A 20586-nucleotide genomic window follows, 5' to 3' on the forward strand; every position below is an offset into this window, starting at 1 on the left:
TTTCCCCTGACATGTTTTACATTTTCATTTGTTCATTTTGGACAATCTCGTGCTTGCATATGGTATCCTGTGGCCACATTCACCCCTACTTTCTACTCTACCAGCCCCCACTTTCCAAACTAGCCCCAGCTTCCTGTCTTCACAACTCTCCTATCCATCCCTCCTACCCTTCTTTCCTTGTTTTCCTTCTTTTTCTGGTGTTACATTTTTATTATCATTCTGGTTATTTAGTCTGCTTATTCTGTAACAGTCATATCTTTTTTTTAATTGGATTTTTTATTTACATTTCAAATGTTATCCCTTTCCTGGTTTCCTGTCCATAAGCCCCCTATCCCCTCCCCCCTTCCCCTGTTTCCATGAGGGTGTTCCCCCACCCATCCATCCACCCCTTCCACCTCCCCACACTGACCTTCCCCTACACTGGGGGTTCAACCTTAGCAGGACCAAGGGCTTCTCCTTCCTTTGGGGCCCAACAAGGCGATCCTCTGCTACATTTGCAGTTGGAGCCCTGGGTCTGTCCATGTGTAGTCTTTGGATGGTGTTTTGGTCCCTAGGAGCTCTGATTGGTTGGTATTGTTGTTCTTATGGGGTTGCAAGCCCCGTCAGCTCCTTCAATCCTCTCTCTAACTCCTTCATTGGGGACCCTGTTCTCAGTTCAATGGTTGGTTGCTAGCATTCGCTTCTGTACTTGTTATGCTCTGGCAGAGCCTCTCAGGCTCCTGTCAGCATGCACTTCTTGGCATCAGCAATATTGTCTGGGTTTGGTGACTGTATGTATTATGGGCTGGATCACCAGGTGGGGCAGGCTATGAATGGCCATTCCTTCAGTCTCTGTTCCAAACTTTGTCTCCATATATCCTCCTATGAATATTTTTGTTCCCCCTTTTAAGAAGGACTGAAGCATCCTCACTTTGGTCATCCTTCTTCTTGAGTTTCATGTGGTATGTGGATTATATCTTGGATAATTCAAGCTTTTAGGCTAATTATCAGTGAGTGCATACCATGTGTGTTTTTTTGTGATTGGGTGATATTTTCTAGTTCCATTCATTTGCCTATGAATTTCATGAAGTCATTGTTTTTAATAGCTGAATAGTACTCCATTGTGTAGATATACCACATTTTCTGTATTCATTTCTCTGTTGAAAGGTGTCTGGGTTCTTTCCAGCTTCTGGTTATTATAAATAAGGCTTCTATGAACATAGTAGAACTTGTGTCCTTGTTATATGTTGGAGCATCTTTTGGGTGTATGCTCAGGAGTGGTGTATCTGGGTCCTCAGATAGTGCAATGTCCAATTTTCTGAGGAACCTCCAGACTGATTTCCAGAATGGTTGTACCAGTTTGCAATCCCACCAGCAATGGAGGAATGTTCCCTTTCTCCACATCCTCGTCAGCATCTGCTGTCACCTGAGTTTTTGATCTTAGCCATTCTCACTGGTGTGAGGTGGAATCTCAGGGTTGTTTTGATTTGCATTTCCCTGATGACTAAGGATGTTGAACATTTCTTTAGGTACTTCTCAGTCATTCAATATTCCTCAGCTGAGAATTTTTTGTTTAGCTCTGTACCCCATTTTTAATAGGGTTATTTAATTCTCTGGAGTTTTGAACTCTGAACTCTTGAGTTCTTTGTATATATTGGATATTAGCCCTCTGTCAGAGGTAGGATTGGTAAATATGTTTTCCCCAATCTGTTGGTTGCCATTTTGTCCTAATAACAGAGTCCTTTGCCTTATAGAAGCTTTGCAATTTTATGACTTTGTCGATTGTTGATCTTAGAGCATAGTCATTGGTGTTCTATTCAGGAAATTTTCCCAGTGCCCATGTGTTCAAGGATCTTCCCCACTTTTTCTTCTATTAGTTTGAGTGTATCTGGTTTTATGTGGAGGGCTTGATCCACTTGGCCTTGAGCTTTGTACAGGGTGATAAGCATGGATTGATTGCATCTTATCCTTCTGAAATTTGTTCCCTGTGAAAATTTCATCAATGTATACAGTGTATCTTGATCATGTAGCTTCTCAACTGTCCCCAGTCTCTTCATCTTCCTTTTAAGATTATTCATTTTAGGGCTGGAGAAATGGCTCAGCGGTTAAGAGTTCCGACTGCTCTTCCCGAGGTCCTGAGTTCAATTCCCAGCAACCACATGGTGGCTCACAACCATCTGTAATGAGGTCTGGTGTGTCTGAAGACAGCTTAGTGTACTCACATACATAAAATAAATAAATAAATCTCTAAAAAAAAAAAAGATTATTCATTTTAAGGGCTGGAGAGATGGCTCAGTGGTTAAGAGCACGTCTCTCTTCCAAAAAACCTGAGTTCCAGTCCCAGCACCCAAGTCAGGTGGCCTACAACTGCCTGCAACTCCAGCTGCAGGGGACCCGACATCTCTGCCTTTGAGCACCTGCTCTTCCATACACACACACACACACACACACACACACACACACACACACACACACACACACACACAATTATATAAATAATTAATTACATACATATAATTAAACAACAAAAATAAAATATTAAAATGATTTTTAAAATTTATTTTTGGTTTTTCAAGACCGGGTTCCTTCATGTAGCCTTGGCTGCCTAAAACTCCCTCTGTAGACCAGGCTGCCCTCAAAATGACAGAGATCTACCTTGCTCTGCCTCCTGGGTGCTGGGCGTAAAGGTGTGCTCCACCGCTGCCTGGCATTATTTATTTATTTTAAGTTAATGTACAAAGCGATGAATTTTATGGACATTTTCACACATATATACCCAGGTGCTTTTGTTCTTATTCATCCCAATTCTTCATCTCAGTTCTCTCCCAGCTTCTCCAGTCCTCTTCCCCCACCCAATAGTCCCTCTTTCTGCTTTCATCAGAAACAACCCAATTACGGTTTCATTGCTGTGAAGAGACACCATGACCAAGGCAACTCCTTTAGAAGAAAATCTGATTTGGAGCTGGCTAACAGTTTCAGAGGCTCAGTCCATTATCATCCTGGCAGGAAGCACGGCAGCATGCAGGCAGATAGAGTGCTGGAGAAGGAGTTGAGAGTTCTACATCTTGTTCTGAAGACAGCCAGAAGGAAAATGGAATTCCACACTGAGCAGAGCTTGAGCCTAGGAGACCTCGAAGCCCACCCAACAGTGACACACCCCCTCCAACAAGGCCACACCTCCTAATACTACCACTTTCCATGGGCTAAGCATATGCAAACCACCAAAAATAGACCCAGTCACGTCCAGAGAAATGGCAAGCCCACAGAGACAGTGTCACATTCCTTCTTTCATACATGGGATCAAGGAAGAAAAATGTCACAAAAGAGGGACAATTAGTGATATCATATTCCTTATCTTCATGATCTCTGTGACAAAATATCTGGCAGAGACAACTCAAGGGAGGAAATTTATACTTGTGTTCATAGTTTCAGTCCATCACGGCACGGTGGAGGTTGTAGTGGTGGGAGGCTTTTCATATCAAGCAGGGAGCTTGGGATGGAACAAGAAGCAGATTGTCTAAAGTTTCATTCTCCATAAGGGTATGATAGAACACTTCAGCAAATACCAGCCCTACTGGCTGGCAAGATGGCTCCGTGCCTAAGAGCATTGGCTGCTCTTGCAGAGGTTCAGAGTTCAATTTCTAGCCACCACATGGTGGCTTACAGTCATCTGTAATGGAATCTGCTGTTTTCTTCTGTCCGATTCCCTCTTCTGTCATACATGAATACATGTAACTAGAGTGCTCATATATATAAAATATGTAACTAAATAAATCTTAAAAGAAAAAAAAAAAGGACCAGGCCTTGTGGTGCACATCTTTAACCCCAGCATACCTGAGGTAGACACAGGTAGATCTCTGTGAGTTTAAGGCCATCTTGGTTTATATGGTGAGTTCCAGAACAGTCAGGGTGATCAGTGAGAGGCCATTTCACAATAAAAACAGCCCAATACAATTTGGCTCACAACTCCAGATTAAAGTCTAGCATCGAGGGGATTTTAAAACACTAGGACCTTGAAGCAGTTGTCATATTACATCCATGGTCAAGAAAAGAAAGTACTACATCAATGCATGCAGCTCTCAGGAAATTTGGGTGACCTAGGAAAGTGGTGCCATCCAAACCCAGAGTAGGTCTTCCCACCTTAATTAACCCAGTTAAGAAAACCCTATAGACATGACTGCAGACCAACCTAATGTAGAGGGTCCCTAATTAAGATGTGCCAAGTCATTCCAATGTGTCAGGTTGACAATCAAAACTAACCATCACACAAGTATAATCCTCAAGGTTAGACTGGTCCCCTTATACCAGCCATGCTGCCTGTCCCAAAGGTTCCAGGGGACCAGGCACAAAAGCCTGTGGGGTACATTTTGCCTTTACCATTAAAGATGTAGAAGGGAAATAGAGAAAGATGGGGGTGAGAAAGGGCCATAGCGAGGTGAATATGATCTGAGTTCATTATATGCCTATATTGAACAGTCTTACTATAAACTACTATTTTACCTTGATAATGTAAAAAGGAGAGGACAAAGTATTCACTAAGAATATGTCTGGGGAGGGGCTGGAGCAATGGTTCAACAGTTCAGAGCACTTACTGCTCTTGCAGAGAAACTTCTTCCAATTCTCAGCACTCATACATTGGCTTATAAATGTCAGGACACTCACATATGAAAATTAATAAACCTTAAAGAAGAATATAAGCATATATGTAAGAAACACACAATACATTGTATACAGAGGTAAATATATAATTTACATATTCTAGATAGCCAACAGTCCCAAAGAGGATGTTCAATATGTATTTTGTTGTTCTGTTTTCAAGACAGGATTTCTCTGCATAGTCCTGGCTGTCCTGGAATTTGTTTCCATAGATCAGGTTGGCCTCGAACTCAGAGATTCGCTTAATTCTGTCTCCCAAGTACTAGGATTAAAGGTGTTCACCACCACTGCCCAGCAACATGTATATCCTTAAGAAAATGCAAATTGGGTTTGGGGGTGGTGACACACTGGAATGAAGAGGCAGTTGGATCTCTGTGAGTTCAAGGCCAGTCCGGTATACGTAGGGAGTTCTACAACAGCCAGGACTATATAATAGAGAGATCTGTCTCCAAAACACTAAAGGGGGAAATGTAAAAAAAAAAAAAAAAAAAAAGTGTGTGTGTGTGTGTGTGTGTGTGTGTGTGTGTGTGTGTGTGTGTGTGTGTGTGCATGTGCATGTGTGTGCACGCAGACATGTATGTCCAGGCCTCTGGTCTATGTGAAGAGTCAGGAGGAGGCAGCCTGTCCCTGGATGATTCCCCAAACCCTGCATCAAGGTTGCACGTAAATTAACAGAGATAATTTGATGCAAGGATCCATTTTTCTCCTGGGCACTGTGGGACGGAGGGACAGAACTGAATTGAGAGGAAGGCAATTTCTAGATTGGAGGGATTCTCATTCACCCCCTTTTCCCTTCCTTCCTATCTGGAGATGTTGGAAAGACATAATCTTTCCTAAATGTTCCATTTTGGGTTCAGACAACGTCTTAGAGAACCTAACCTAAGTAAGGTTGAGCTCAAGTAAACAAACAGGCCGGTACCTAGCACCAGTTTCCAGGTTACTCCCCAACAAATCTGCACCTCCAGGTTACAGGCCTGCCCCTGACACTTCACTTCTTCCTAACAACTACCAATCAGGAGGAAAGCAGAAGTTAAGTTTACAGTTTGGTTCCCAGCAGCAGTCAATTATGTTAAAGTCCATAATGGTCCCCTAATCAGAGGTATACTAGGCTAGATACCACCTCCTTGCCTCTATAACTGCTTGCCTGAAACTAGGTTCAGGGCTCCCCCTTCCTGCTGTGTCAAGGTTGGCAGGGAGACCAAGCCCCAGCTTGAATAAAGAGACCCTAATGCGACTGCATTGGACTTGGCTCCTGGTAGTCTTTTGGAGTTCACAAATGTTTCATGGCACAACACAACCTCTCCTCTAACCCACCAACCAACAGAGGTAGCAGAAGAGAAAAGTTATTAGGACATGGGGGAAGTGGACCTATTCGGCAATAGTTCTTTGTGGGTGAGCTCGATCTTTCTCAACAGGTCAGTCCTGTAGCAAACACCAAAAAGACCCAGCAGTTGCAGACCAGTCTAGGCAGGCAGACATGAGGCACGAGCCAGCAGCTGTAGTTCAATCCTGAGGAAACCACTAGGCTCACCAACAAGCCTAAGGTGAGGCCACAGAAGTGGCAAGACGCCACCAGAACTCCACAAGCAGTTCTTGGGCGAGCATCTCACAATGGCAGCATTATAAGTTGAGCTCAACAGTGCTATGTAAGGCGAACCGATGTGTGTGTGTGTGTGTGTGTGTGTGTGTGTGTGTGTGTGTGTGTGTGTGTGTGTGTTTAGTGAAAAACAGCAAGGCAGAGCAAACCAAACCAAGGCTCAGTGGATCTCTCCCACTCTCTGTGGGGTCACATTTAAACTCCTTCATCAAGCGTCCTTTCACGAGTTCCCTATATCGAAACGTCCTTTCTCCTGTGTCTGCTTCAGGAAAACAGTCTTTCACGTGTTTGCTTTAGGAAGACATCCTTTCCCCTGTGTGTCCCTGGAAAACAACATTTGACATAACTTTCCGGAAAACAACATTTGACATAACTCTCCAAAGAAACTAGAAGTTTCCACTTCACAGGACCTGGAGTAAGAGGCAGTTGTTGCCACGATGTGGGTGCTGGGAACCAACCACCACTCCTCTGTAAAAGCAACGTGTGTTCTTAATCACTGGACCATCTTTCCAGCTCCTATTTCTTACCACTACTCTACGGTGAAAAGAATCTTCCTGTGTGCCTGTGTGGAGACACCTGCAACACCACTGGGTAGGACCTGGTTTTTTTAGATGAGCCCATATTGATTTAGGATACAGCATATACCCTATAAGTAACAAGGCTAAATTGAACAATTGAAATTTGCCACAAAAATAGCTCTGTATGGGTAGGTAGGTTTGATAGCTGCTTTGTGGCAGCCATTTCCTGACTGGTGAAATTTCTTATTCAATAGACTACTTAATTATTTTTTCCTAGGGCAATTGAACTATAACCGACACATAAAAATCCAATAATGTTGGGGCTGGAGAGATGACTCAGTGGTTAAAAGCACTGTATTCTCTTGTAGAGGACCCTGATTCAATTTCTCAGAACCCACATGGTGGTTCACACTCACCTGTGAATCCAACACCCTCTTATGCCCTCTAAGGCATCAAGCATGCACACTGGTACAGGCATACATTCAGGCAAAACACACATACACATTGATTTTTAAATTAACTATGTCAAGATCTTACTTTGTTCATAGTAAATACATTCAATAATTTGTCAATTATACCTCTTTCGATAGAAGAAAATAGTCATAATTACACAATGGCCCATTTAAAAAAGGAGTGTTAGCTGGGAGTGGTGATGCACACTTTTAATACCACCACTCTGGAGAGAGAGGCAAGCAGCTCTCTGTGAGTTCAAGGCCAGCCTGGTCTACAAAGCCAGACTAAGACAGCTGGAACTGGTCACACTAAGAAACCCTGTCTTGAACAAAACAAAAACAGGGCTGAAGAGATGGCTCAGTAGTTAAGAGCCCTGACTGCTCTTCCAGAGGTCCTGAGTTCAATTCCCAGCAACCACATGGTGGCTCACAACCATCTGTAATGGGATCCGATGCCTTCTTCTAGTGTGCTACAGTGTACTCACATACATAAGATAAATAAATCTTAAACAAAACAAAAAATGAAAAAAGAAAAAAGGTTATTTTACCACTGTCTATTTGGAGATAGCCGCTCGCTATGCCAGGCTTCAACCAGAAAGCCTCCTAGTATCAGTATGATTACAGCGGCCACACCGATCCGGATGAGGTTACCCATGGTATAGTCTTCTGTCATGGTATCGAGGGGCTCTGAAAGGGAGAAGACGATCATCACTGGCCACAGCGGGCAACCCTCCTTCACAGAGAGATGTACAAAATCTAACTCCCATATGCTGGCTTGCGCCCTGGCCTGTGTTCTCTAAACATTTAACTGTGAGTTGAAATGGGTATTCCTTTACCTTCTTTTCTTTGTGTTCAACTCTGCCTCTGTTCTTTTCCATTTCTGTCTCCCTTGATGTAGTAGGAGTTGATCTTAGGCACAATACATAGATCAAAGGAGATAGACCTACACATAGATCTACAGAACACAGAAATCAGTGCCAGGTCAGCATGTGTCCTCAGACCACAACATGCACTGCTGGCAGTGAGCTTCAGAGAATTTGAACCGAGCAGAGGAAAGTCTGGTTCACTGTGTATATCCCCTTCACTCAAGAGGCGCTATTGAACTACGGCAAGGGACAAGGGAAATGGCTAAATGGGTAAAGTGCCTGAACCCCAGAGCACACATAAAGCTGAAGACAGTGGTGTGCATCTAAAACCCATATGCACTTCAGTGAGATAGGAGATTCCAAAGTAGCTTGTGGATCAGCTAGCCTGGCATCTGAACTACAGGGGACCCTAGATTCGAACAAGACAGAAAGCAAGGACTAATACCAATTAAGGTTGTCTTCTGACCATACACATGAATCTTGGCATATTAGTGCCTGCACTTATACACATGAACACAGACACACCCCAAAAGCAGAAGGAGGAGGAGGAGGGGGAAAGAAGACAGGAGGAAGAAGGAGGGGGGAGGAAGAGGTGCTGATATAATACTTGGCTCTGTCTTAAAAGAGCCTGCATATGAATCACCTCATCTCAAAGATGTGTTCATAGCTAAACACATGAACAGCAAGGTTACCTGCAAGCAAGACCCACAGGGAAAGGTAGGTAACATCGCTACTACATAGGAAAATCACATTCCTCAACTCTTGTTACTGACCACACAGACCTTCTTATCTTACAGTGACCACACTGTTGAAAATCCCAAGGGGAAAGGGGGAATTCACAAGCAAAGTGTGTAGCATTTAAAGGGGCAACGTTCTAGCAGGAAACTCTGGATAGTATTGGAGACTTAAAACAGTAAAAGAACTATATCAGGGAGAAAACCCACTTATAGTTGTTTACATACGTGTGTGTGTGTGTGTGTGTGTGTGTGTGTGTGTGTGTGTGTGTGTGTGTGTTGCATTAAATAATAGAAAAGGATGCACCATCCCATGCTAGCAACGGCTACTCTCTGGCCCCAGCGGTCTCTCTGCCTCCATGGCTAGGCCCATGCAGCTACCGCCCATCTTGAGGTTAGCTGTCACAAATCGCTATAACCTGGTATAATCAAAAGTCTAGAGGCTTGTAATTTATCAGTCAGATTTATATCCATAAATTCTCAACCTACAAAATGCCCAAAGAACTCAGAGCTAATTGATATTGATATAAGCTGCCCATTTAGATTGGACAAATTGTGCTGTAATAGTCCATTCCTGATATGATATTCATGGCTACTTGTGGCTATTTAAAGCAACTTGGATCTAAGTCATCCTCCTCTTCCTCCATCTTCCTCCCTTCTCCCTTCCCTCTTATCTTTTTCGCCTCCCAAAAACTCTTAGCCCGCCCTCCTTTTCTACTGTCCAATCACAGGCTCTAGCCTTGTCTTTCACCTACCCTCAGTTGCTTACAAACAGCAGTGTAGAAGATCAAAGACCTCCACAGAGAAAACTTTAAGACACCAAAGACAGAAGAAGACAGGAGAAGATGAAAAGAACTCCCCTGCTCAAGAACGGGCAGGATTCATGTTGTTGAAATGGTTAGATTACCAAAAGCAATCCACAGAGTTGATGCAATCTTTATCAAAATCTTAATGACATTCTTCACTGTAGTAGAAGAAACAATGCTAAAAACTCATATGAAAGCAAACAAGACTTAGAATAGCAAAACCAATCCTTAGCAGAAAAAGCCATGTTGGAAGCATCATGATACCCAGTCTCAAATTGCAGTCATAGCAACAGCAACAAACCCACAAAAAGCAGAATGGCCCTAGTGTAAAAACAGACAAGTAGACCAGTCCCAGTCGAACAGAATAGAAATCAGCCCATGTGGTGTGATTCACCTAATTCTTACAAAGTGGTCAAAAACACACATTGCAGCCAGGCATGGTGGTGCACACCTTTAATCCCAGTGCTCTGGGGGGCAGAGGCAGGCAGATGTCTGTGGGTTCTAAGGCAGCCTGGGCTACAGAGTGTAACCTTGTCTCAAAAACAAACAAACAAAAATTACAGAAAAGACACCCTCTTTAGCATAGCATGCTGGGGACACTGAATTCTGCTTATTGAAGATGAAAGTAGATCCACCTCTCTCATCTTGCACAAAAATCAATTCTAAATACAGCAAAGACCTTAGACCAGACGCTTTGACACTGCTAGACAGAAAACACTTCCAGACGATAGACACAGGCAAGGACTCACTGAAAAACTCTTTGATAGCACATTAAATGACCCAAAAACTAACAAGCAGGATTTCATAAAACTAAAAGGCTTCTTCTATATGACAAAGGAAACAAAAGAGACGTCATGTAGAATGGAGAATAACCTTGTGTGATTATACAACAGAGGATTAATATATAGAATACATAAAGAACTCTGAAAATTAAACAACAAAAATCATCCAAACAATATACTAGCTAACAAACTGAACAGGTAGTTCTCAGAGCCAGAAACACAAAAGGCCATTAAAATAGAAGAAAAGGTGTTCAAAGAAATGCTAATTAAAACTGCTATGAGGCTGGGCATTGTAGGTTGATGTCATTATGCAGGTAAAGGCAGGTATAGGATAGAACAAGGCCTGTCATTGGATGAGAAGGAAGGATAGGCAGAAACAACGTTTTAGTAACAAGAGAGAGGGGATGGAGGAGGGGAGGAGCTGGGAGAACATGGCGGCAGATGTTAAGATTCTTCTCTGTGCATAGATACAGGTTGTTATGACTATTTTTAAGGGATGGGTACACACCCTTTGTGTTCTCTAAATGGGCAAATTATATCTTGTCAACTGGATCAGAGGTTATTATGTGGTGTGTTCTTTTATGTGACAACTTAGTTGAGTCCATAGTAAGAGAGCCGAGAGATAGGCGGTCCCTGTATGGTGTGGTAGCGACCTGCCTTGGGAACTAGATGGGTAGAGAGATTGCTGCCAGGCTCAGAGAGTAGCCATCCACAGTGTGAGGTGGAATAGGGCTTAGCCGGTGAGATGTTTTGTTGACTAAGATGAAAATATCCCGAAGGTGCCATGTGGCCATACAGTGCCAGCATTAGCACAGGATAAAAGAAACCGTTTTTTATTTTTACTGCAACAGGGCAAGGTGGTACATGCCTTTAATCCCAGCATTCGTCAGGTAGAAGCAGGCAGATCTCTGTGAATTTGAAGTCAGCCTGGTCTACAAAGTGAGTTCCGAGACAGCCAGGACTGTTTATACAAAGAAACCCTGTCTTGTAAACCAAACACCGGGCTCTGAGGTCGAGAGCACTGACTGCTCTTCCAGGGGTCCTGAATTCAATTCCCAGCAACAACACGGTGGTTCTCAACCATCTGTAATGAGATCTGATACCCTCTTCTATCTGATGCCTCTTCTGTCATGTAGGCACACATGCAAATAAGGCACCATATACCTAAAATACATAAATACAATTTAAATATACAATATTTAAAAATTTAAAAAAAAGAGATTCTATGAGATTCTATCTTATCATAATGGCTGAAAAAGTATGCTGGTGATGATGTGGGGAGAAAGACATCCTTAAACATTGGCTGGTGGGAGTGTAATCTTGTACAGCCACTATAGAAATCAATATGGAGGTTTCTCAAAAAAAATGACAATAAGACCACCATAAACCCAGCTATATCACTCCTTGGTATATACCAGGAGGACTCTTAGGTCAATATATCAATGGGATGCCTGCTCATCCATATCTACTGCTCCCTTATTCACAATGGCCAGGAAACTAAACCAGCCTAGATGTCCATCACAAGTGATGTGTGTATGCATAATAGAATTTTATGCAGGCACAAAGAAAATCAAAGTCATGGTGCTTGCTCGAGGTCATTGTGTTAAATAAAATAAACTAGATTCAGAAAGGTAAATATCATGTTTTCTTTCAAATGTAGAGCCTAGATTTAAAATTTAAAATTTTATGTATGCGTGCCTGTGTGTGAGGGTGTGTGAGGGTGTGTGAGGGTGTGTGTGTGTGTGTGTGTGTGTGTGTGTGTGTGTGTTTGAATTTATATATGGGGGTCACTAAACTCTGCAGGGGATCATGAGAAGTGGGTATGAGAATTAGGAGGGGATAAAAGTGCATAATGGAATAAGGAAGCAGACATTGGGACTAAAATGGGGAGATGGGAGGAAGCAGAGGGGCAGTGGGGGATGACAAAGCAGTGTGGGCAGGAAGGAGAATAAATTCCCTGTAGAGTCACACTGATGAAACCCATTGCCTTGTGTGCTAACTGTACTACTGATCAAATGCCTAACTAAAGCAACCAAAGGAAGGGTTTGTTTTGACTCACTGTATGAGGTTTCCTTTGGTTGTGGTGGGAAAGTTGATGCAGCAGAATCTTGAGGTAGATGGTTGTCTTACATCCACAGTCAGGAAGGAGAGAACGAGATAAATACTGGGGCTCAGTTCACTTTAGTCTTTTTATCTAGTCTGGGATCCCAGCCCTTAGATGGTATCACATATGCTTGGAATGAGTCTTCTAACCTCATAACCTAATCTAGATAACCCCCTCATGAACAAGCCCAGAGGTTGGTTTTCTCGTTGATTCTAAATCCCATTAAGATTAACTTTTTTATTAACCTGAAAACTTAATTAAAATAATAAGCCAGAGCAGTAGTACACTTCTTCAGACCTAGCATTCTGAGACAATGGCAGGTAGATCTCTGTGAATTAGAGGCTAGCCTGGTCTACATAGTGACTTTCAAGGCCAGGTCAGGACTACATAGTGAGACCTTGTCTCAAAGTAATAATGACAAGGGCTGGAGAGAAGGCTCAGCTGTTAAGAGCACTGACTGCTCTTCCAGAGGTCCTGAGTTCAATTGCTAGCAACCACATGGTGGCTCACAACTGTCTGTAATGGGAGCTGATGCCCTCTTCTGGTGTGTCTGAAGACAGCTACAGTGTACTCATAAATAAAACAAATAAATCTTTAAAAAAAATTAATAAAATTATAAAAACTGCATAGGTAAATCTAACTACGACAACCCCGCACCCAACATACACACACAGGTGGTCACAAAATTACACAAAACCTTACCTATCACAGAGATCTCAAGGAGATTGCTGGGATCTGAGGCCCGATAAGGAGCCTTTGCCTGATAGTAAACACAGCTGTACTTCCCGGCGTCTCTGGCTGTCACGTTCTGAAGAGTGAAGTCTAATACCATTCCTGTTGAGCCCCTCGTCTGTACAGGAGTTGAGTGTCCCACCTTCAGCAATGCAAACCGTATGGGTCTGAGTACACTGCCTGCTTTCTGGCATTGCAAAGTCACCGTGCTTCCTGCAGTCACTGTGCCCCTGTGGTGGGCTTGGAAGGAGGGCTTAGGCAAGTACCCTGGAAGAGAAAGAGGCTCTGAGCTAAAGAGAGGAAGCTGTGGGCCCTATGTTTATTCCTGTTCTCTTAATTATTTTTTCCAAGAACAGGGTTTCTCTGTGTAGCCCTGGTTGTCCTGGAACTTGCTCTGGGGACAAGGCTGGCCTCGAACTCAGAGATCCTTCTGTCTCTGCCTCCTGAGTACTGGGATTAAAGGCATGTGCCACCACTTCCGGGCAAGGCTTTTTTGTTTTTTTGTTTTGTTTTGTTTTTCCATTCTTGTTCTAGTGGCAGCGATCTCATGAATCTCATCTCTCTCACCATCTACTGTGACCCTAGGACAGAGATATTTCCCCTCCTACAAGCTCTGGGTGGAACCACATTCCTGCTCCTCTAACTCTTGCTCTGGAGATCCTGCCCTTTTACTTCCTCCCTTCTAGATCCTCCCTCAGTCCCTGTCCATCTCTCTGAGGTAGACCGTTCTCACCTGTGACCAACAGGAAAAGAGCATCACTGGGCTGTGACAGTGTGTTGTGGGACCATTTGCTGTAGTATTCACAGGTATAGTGTCCGCCATCACTCTGTCGTAGCTCAGTGAAATGAAAGTTAGCCATCTCCTCAGTCAAATTGTACGGCTTTACAAAATCCAAAACAAAACCTTCCTTTTTGAGGATGAAGTGTTTACTTGGGGTAGGGCTCTTACATCGCAGTATCACGTTGCTCTTAGTGGGAAGCACTGTGCTGGGCCAGGCACTGAGGCTGGGCTTGGAAGGAGGCCCTGGAAGGAAACAGACTGGAGCTTTGTCTGGATAGCTCAATTAGAAACATGCTTGTTGTATAGTCTCAAATACCTAAGTTGAACTCCTGGAAATAGAAAAAAAAATTAGGGTGTGGTCGTCCATGCTTGTAATCCCATTGCTAAGGAAGTGGAGACAGATGGATCCCTGGACTTCCAGGTCAGCTAGTCTAGTCTTGAGAGACCCCGGCTTAGCAGCAGTAACGCCATTTTGCAAGGCTGTACTTAGATGACTGGTTCAGGGAAGGGTCAGAACACTGAGAACACCGCGGCTGCCAAACAGGATGTTTGTAGTTGAGTGCCTGACAACAAAAGGGAGAAATGAAAAGCCCCGGGAGAGGTCCCACACCCTAGTGGAGGGCCAAGTCAGCCATTATGTTCCAGGAAGGTGGCCAGGGAACTTGCCCCTGGGCTGAACCCTCGCCTCATTAGAATCCACCAATTATGTCCCTGTAACCATCCATCTGCTTCTGTATGCTTGCTTCTGCTCCCCAGAACCCTATAAAAAACCCATCCCTGGTTCCGCGGGGCGCGCCAGTCCCCCGAGTTGACTGAAGCGCCCACAGGTGCCTGTGTAACCTGATAATAAACCCTCTTGCTGATTGCATCCAGTGGTCTCGGTCTGGTCGATGGGCTTGGGGGTCTCCTTCCCGAGGGAAGGCTCTCTCTGAGAACCTTTCAGCCTGATTGGCAGGCCTTGGATGCAATGAAAGACTTTGTCTCAAAAAAAAAATTACAGCACCACCACCATCCTAAAGTAAAATAAAATAAAATAAAAAGGATAAAGGACTCCCAAGAAATAACAGCAGCATTGTTGACTTATGACTTCTACATGCATGTACATACACATGTGTTCTCATACATATGCATGTGGACATACACACAAATGATATAAAAGGGGGAAGAAAAACAGGGTTTTGGGGGGAAGGATGAAGGAGTTTGTCTGAAGAACCACTTACCATTTTCAGGAATGCCTATTTGCCCAACACACAGCCCTGGGGAAAAAAATCACTCATGAGGCACAAGTTCCTGCCTGGAGTCACTTAGTCATCCTCCCTGGTCCTGAGAGGCACCCAGAGAACACCATAATGTTATCACTTGGGGTCTCCCTTTCAAGAACTTCATGTTCCCTACTCTGGACTGTAGCTTCTTCGGCTTGTGTCTGGGATTGACCACATCATCTTGTTGATCTTACTCCAAGGGTCCCATCATAGTCCTACAAACTCCCAGAAATATTTCCAATGTTCATCCCTATCCCCAAGCTTCATAAGTCACCACGATTGCTGGATCATGGGTCACATGGTCTGGGTCATTACTTCTCCTCCAGGGAAGGGGCACAAGCCTTGTAGTACACTGAGGAGAAGAGAAGTTAATCTACTTCTGATGGTATCAAGATCCCATGGGGGAAGGGGTTGGGGATTTAGCTCAGTGGTAGAGCGCTTGCTTAGCAAGCACAAGGCCCTGGGTTTGGTCTCCAGCTCTGGAAAAAAAAAAAAAAGATCCCATGTGGGAAAATGGGCATGGTGGTGCATGCCTTTAGAGTCAGACACAAGAGGTCCTTTGTGAGTTCAAGAACAGCCTGGACTGGGTACAGAGACCCTGTCTTAAAACAAACAGACTAAAAAGACTCTGTGGGGGGAGGCTGGGGAGGCTTTTCAGTCAGTAAATCTCTCAGTTATAAGCAAGTTTGATTGCCAGTGCCCAGGTGAAATAGCTCACTGTGTGGCATGTGCTTGTAGCCCCAGTTGCTGGGGAGGTGGAGACAGGAGGATCTCCTTAGCTCAGTGACCAGCCAGCCTAGACCACTGGTGGGTCTCAGCCCAAAAAGAGACCTCGTCTCAATCAGCAATATGAGTAGTCCCTGAGGAGTGACACCTGAGGATGACCTCCTGCCTTCCACACATCCATGAGAGTCTGCATACACACCTGCACCCATGTGAACACACACACACACACACACACACTACACAATTATTTACTATGTACACAAATAAATAAATGTAATAAAAATAAGTCTATAATAAAACTCCCCATGTCATGTCTAGGGTCAACCTAGATGAAGACCTACATACAGATGGCGAATGGTTGCTGAAAGGAGCATCAGCTCTTCCAGGGATGAGCTCCCGTGATAGGTTGCCCAATGCCAAGTGGTCATACCTAGATACATATCCATGCGAGTAAAGCCACATGGACTCAGTAGGTTTTATATATATATGTAATATATATATATATACATATATGTGTGTGTGTGCACCTATATGTTGTAAATGTGCTCATACACATACAAACATATATATATATATAATAATTAAAGAAGAGATCGTGAATTGGGGAGTCAGACATGTAAAGAGTTGGAAGGAGATGAGGGCAGGAGTGATATAGAGGCAGTGTTCATGTATGATCTTATCAGAAAGAAAACATTAAACTAAAAAAAAACCTTCATATACATTGTCTGTGAAAGTCACTCCAAGTTCATGTAACCAAGCATCCAGAAACCACTGGCCCAAGTTGTCTTTTAGGCTGTAGATTCTCTGAGTACCTAACTTTATACCCCGTGAAAGCTTCTGTCAAAAAGAAAAAAAATTTCAGTAGGTGGTGACACATGCCTTTAATCCTCAGCACCCAGGGGGCAGAGGAAGGCAGGCAGATCTCTAGCCTCTTGGTCTACAGAACAAGTTCCAGGACAGCTCAGCCTACACAGAAAAACCCTGCCTCAAAAAAATGAGAGAAAGAGACGGGGGAGGGGGGCTTCCGCTGTACTCAAGAACCTTTCACTTTCTTCTCCATTTCATTTTTATACACCTCATCAAAGCCAACCCTGCCTTCATTACACTTTCTCTTTCTTTCTTTCTTCTTCCTTCCTTCCTTCCTTCCTTCCTTCCTTCCTTCCTTCCTTCCTTCCTTCCTTCCTTCCTTCCTTCCTTCCTTTCTTTCTTTCTTTCTTTCTTTCTTTCTTTCTTTCTTTCTTTCTTTTTTCTTTCTTTCTTTCTTTGTGAGACAGGGCTTCTCTGTGTAGCCCTGGCTACTATCATAGAACTTACTCTGTAGACCAGGCTGTATTGAACTGAGAGGTCCACCTGCCTCTACCTCCTGAGTGCTGGGATGAAAGATGTGTACCACCACTCCCTAACTTTAATTTCAGTTTTTATTGCTGCAGTTAAAACACCATGCTCAAAAGCAACTTGGGGAGGAAAGAGTTTGCTTCAGCTTACAACCCTCAGATCATGCTGCATCGCTGAAGGAAGTCAGGAAAGGAACCTGGTGGCAGGAGCTGATGCAGAGACTATGGAGAAGAACTGCATCCTGGCTTGCTCCCCAAGGTTGTTTGCTCAGCCTGCTTTCTTATCTACCCCAGGATCACCTGCCCGGGGGGGCACCACCTGCAATGGTCTGAGCCATCCGACATCAGCCATTAATCAAGAAGATGCACTGTGTACACTACACTAAAGTTGAAATGATGCAAAGATTGGTGTAGTCTCTGTAAATGACATGCAAATTTGTGAAGTATACCCTAAGAAAAGAAAATGCCCCCATGGATTTACCCACAAGCAATCTGGTGGAGGCATTTTCTCAAGTAAGGCTCCTCTTCCCAGATAACCCAACGTGTGTCAAGTTAACAACAACAGGGGTTGGGGATTTAGCTCAGTGGTAGGGCGCTTGCCTAGGAAGCGCAAGGCCCTGGGTTTGGTCCCCAGCTCCGAAAAAAAGAACCAAAAAAAAAAAAAAAAAAGTTAACAACAACAAAATCAAGACAAACCCCAAGTCTCACCAAACATCCCCAAGATGGTCCCACAGGGAACCCTGTAAGCTCATCCCTGTTCATTGAACATCAGGGCAACATGGAACTAGTAATACTGTTTGGGTTAGACAAAGCTGGGTTGAAATTTGGCTTCCTTAAAAATCTCTGAAATCTGTAAGAAATCACTTCAGTTTGCAAATTCAGATCAAATTTCTAACCTGAAAAGCAAACTTAATCTCCTTCAGAAGGCTTTTGGGGTTGGTTGGTTGTTTTTTTGTTTTTAACTAGGGAATAGGTCAGAATGGTCTCACTGTATATCCCTGGCTGGCCTGGAACTTGCTGTGTAGACCAGGCTGGCCTCAGATAGAGATCCACTTGTCTCTGCCTCCTCAGAACTGGGTTAAAGATGTTCTATTGTACATGACTTATTTTATTTTTTAATTTTGATTTATACAGGGTCTCATGTAACCCAGCTGGGCTCAAATTCACAATGCAACCGGATGTCTTTGAAGTTCTGATCCTCCTGCTTCTCTAGAACTGGGATTACAGGTGTGAGCCATCATACCCCACTAATAAAAGTTATTTAATACCATTTGTCACCTATTCTAGTTATTATTATTATTAAAAAATAGCTGGACATGGTGGCACATACCTGTAATCTCAGCATTTGAGAATATAGGTAGGATCTTTGTAAGCTCAAGGCCAGCCTGGTCTACATAGTGAGGTCAACGAAGGCCGCATAGTAAAAGCCTGTCTCAACAAATTTTAGAAATAAGAAACAATCGCTTCTCGGCCTTTTGGCTAAGATCAAGTGTAAAAATAAGAAACAAGAAGGTCTTTCTGAGGTTGGTCTCTGTCCTATCTCAATCATAACAAGTTGGCTTCATAGAAAATAGCCGCCTGCTGACTCAACCTTGGCTAGCAACAGCACATAGAACTCCCAGTTTTGATTCCTTTACATTATATCTAGGTTCCATCTGCTTTGTGTGTGTGTGTGTGTGTGTGTGTGTGTGTGTGTGTGTGTGTGTGTGTGTGTGTGTGTGTGAAGAGAGAGAGAGAGAGAGAGAGAGACAGAGAGAGACAGAGACAGAGCCAGAGAGACAGAGAGACAGAGAGGAGAGGGGGTATTCAAGTAGTCCAGGCATACCTTGAACTCTCTACTTAGCTGAAGATGATCTTCAAATTTTATCTGCCTCTCTCTATCTCCCATGTACTGGATTACAGGTTCCATGTTGCTGTGCTTGATTTATAGAACTGGAGATGGTACCGGGGCTTCACATATGCTTGATAAGCACTGCCAACATACTTTTAGCCCCAGCCCCTCTCTTTTCCCCATCTCTGTCTATTACATGTTAGGCATTGGTTTTGGCCTAACATCTACAGTGTACTCACTGAGATTTCTGGTTTGTCCTATGCACTCAGCACACTAATCCGATGTGAGTTCTGGCTTCAATCCCCACCCAAGTATCTCACCAGCTTTATGTTTTCCTGGAGACTGAGTGGCCGACCCTGAACAACTTACGCAGGCAGAGAAGGGAAAGGAGCCTACAGATCATGGTGGCTCAGAGGCTGGTTCAAGGGTCTTCCGCTGGTCTACTATCAGCAGAAGAATGTGGCCAGGGCATCAGTCTCTCCAACCTCAGGGAGTAGGCAGGATTGGTTTTGAAGTAGCTTCTTGGTTCCTTCCTCCTACATTCACTCTCAGGAAATGTGCTGATGCTATCTGTTGCAACATATTCCTATAAACCCCTTCAGAGACTTGACTCATTTGGTCCTATTCTGTCTCAGTCAAGTTTCAGACCGTACACAAGTAATTTCCAAAGGGCCTAATACTATGCTTGCCGGGTTCATACTGAGACGATGCAAGCATGTCAATGCTGAGATTTATGTAAATTGAGAATCAGATATCATGTCACTAGATATTGGCCAATACTCCTTTCCCAATAGAGGCGATCTGCCTCTCCTTATTGAGGAAGAGTGACAGAGCCCAGAAAGTTTCTCTTTTTTTACCTTCATTTCTTTTGCTGGATCTCATGTAGCCCAGGGCAGCCTCAAAATCACCACGTAACTGAAGATGGCCTTGAACTTGAGGTCCTCCTGCTTCCACCTCCTGATAGGATTATGGGCATCTGACGCTACATATGCTTCAGGTAGTTCTGGGAATTGAACCTCTGGGCTTTGTGTTTGCTAGGCAAGCACTCTACCAACAAAGCCACAGCCACGGGCCCCCAAATGCATTTCAAGTTCGAACTAATGAGTGAGCATTAGTCATGATGGCATTTGCCCTTGATGTTGGTTTTGGTGTGAGAGTTTAGTTTAGTGTTTGTTTGTTTTGTTTTGAGACTCGGTCTCAATATGCTGGCCTCAAATTTACCATTAGGGAGGATGGTCGTGAACCTCTCATCCTCATGCTTCAATCTCCTGGGTACTGGGGATACCATTTTTCAGTCAGGGAAGCTGCTGAGCACAAAGATGCTCATGACAAGACCAGGCCCATGGCTCAGGAGCAGAGCGCTTGTCTGCAATGCATGAGTCACTGAGTTTAAACCCCAGTGCCATTACCAAAAACAACCCCCAAA

General features: G+C 43.7%; 1 protein-coding gene across 1 annotated transcript; it reads right to left on the reverse strand.

The window, feature by feature from the left end:
• Positions 1–7746: 7746 nt before the first annotated feature.
• LOC116894558 (T-cell-interacting, activating receptor on myeloid cells protein 1-like) lies at positions 7747–19563 on the reverse strand. The gene is made up of 6 exons (XM_032896269.1): positions 19530–19563; positions 15228–15263; positions 13960–14250; positions 13197–13493; positions 12450–12515; positions 7747–7889 (listed from the first exon to the last, which is right to left on the reverse strand). The coding sequence occupies exons 1-6, from the start codon at positions 19561–19563 to the stop codon at positions 7747–7749; spliced, it is 867 nt and encodes a 288-aa protein (XP_032752160.1).
• Positions 19564–20586: the final 1023 nt, after the last annotated feature.

Source organism: Rattus rattus, chromosome 2 (genome assembly GCF_011064425.1).
Source record: "Rattus rattus isolate New Zealand chromosome 2, Rrattus_CSIRO_v1, whole genome shotgun sequence".
NCBI lineage: Eukaryota > Metazoa > Chordata > Mammalia > Rodentia > Muridae > Rattus > Rattus rattus.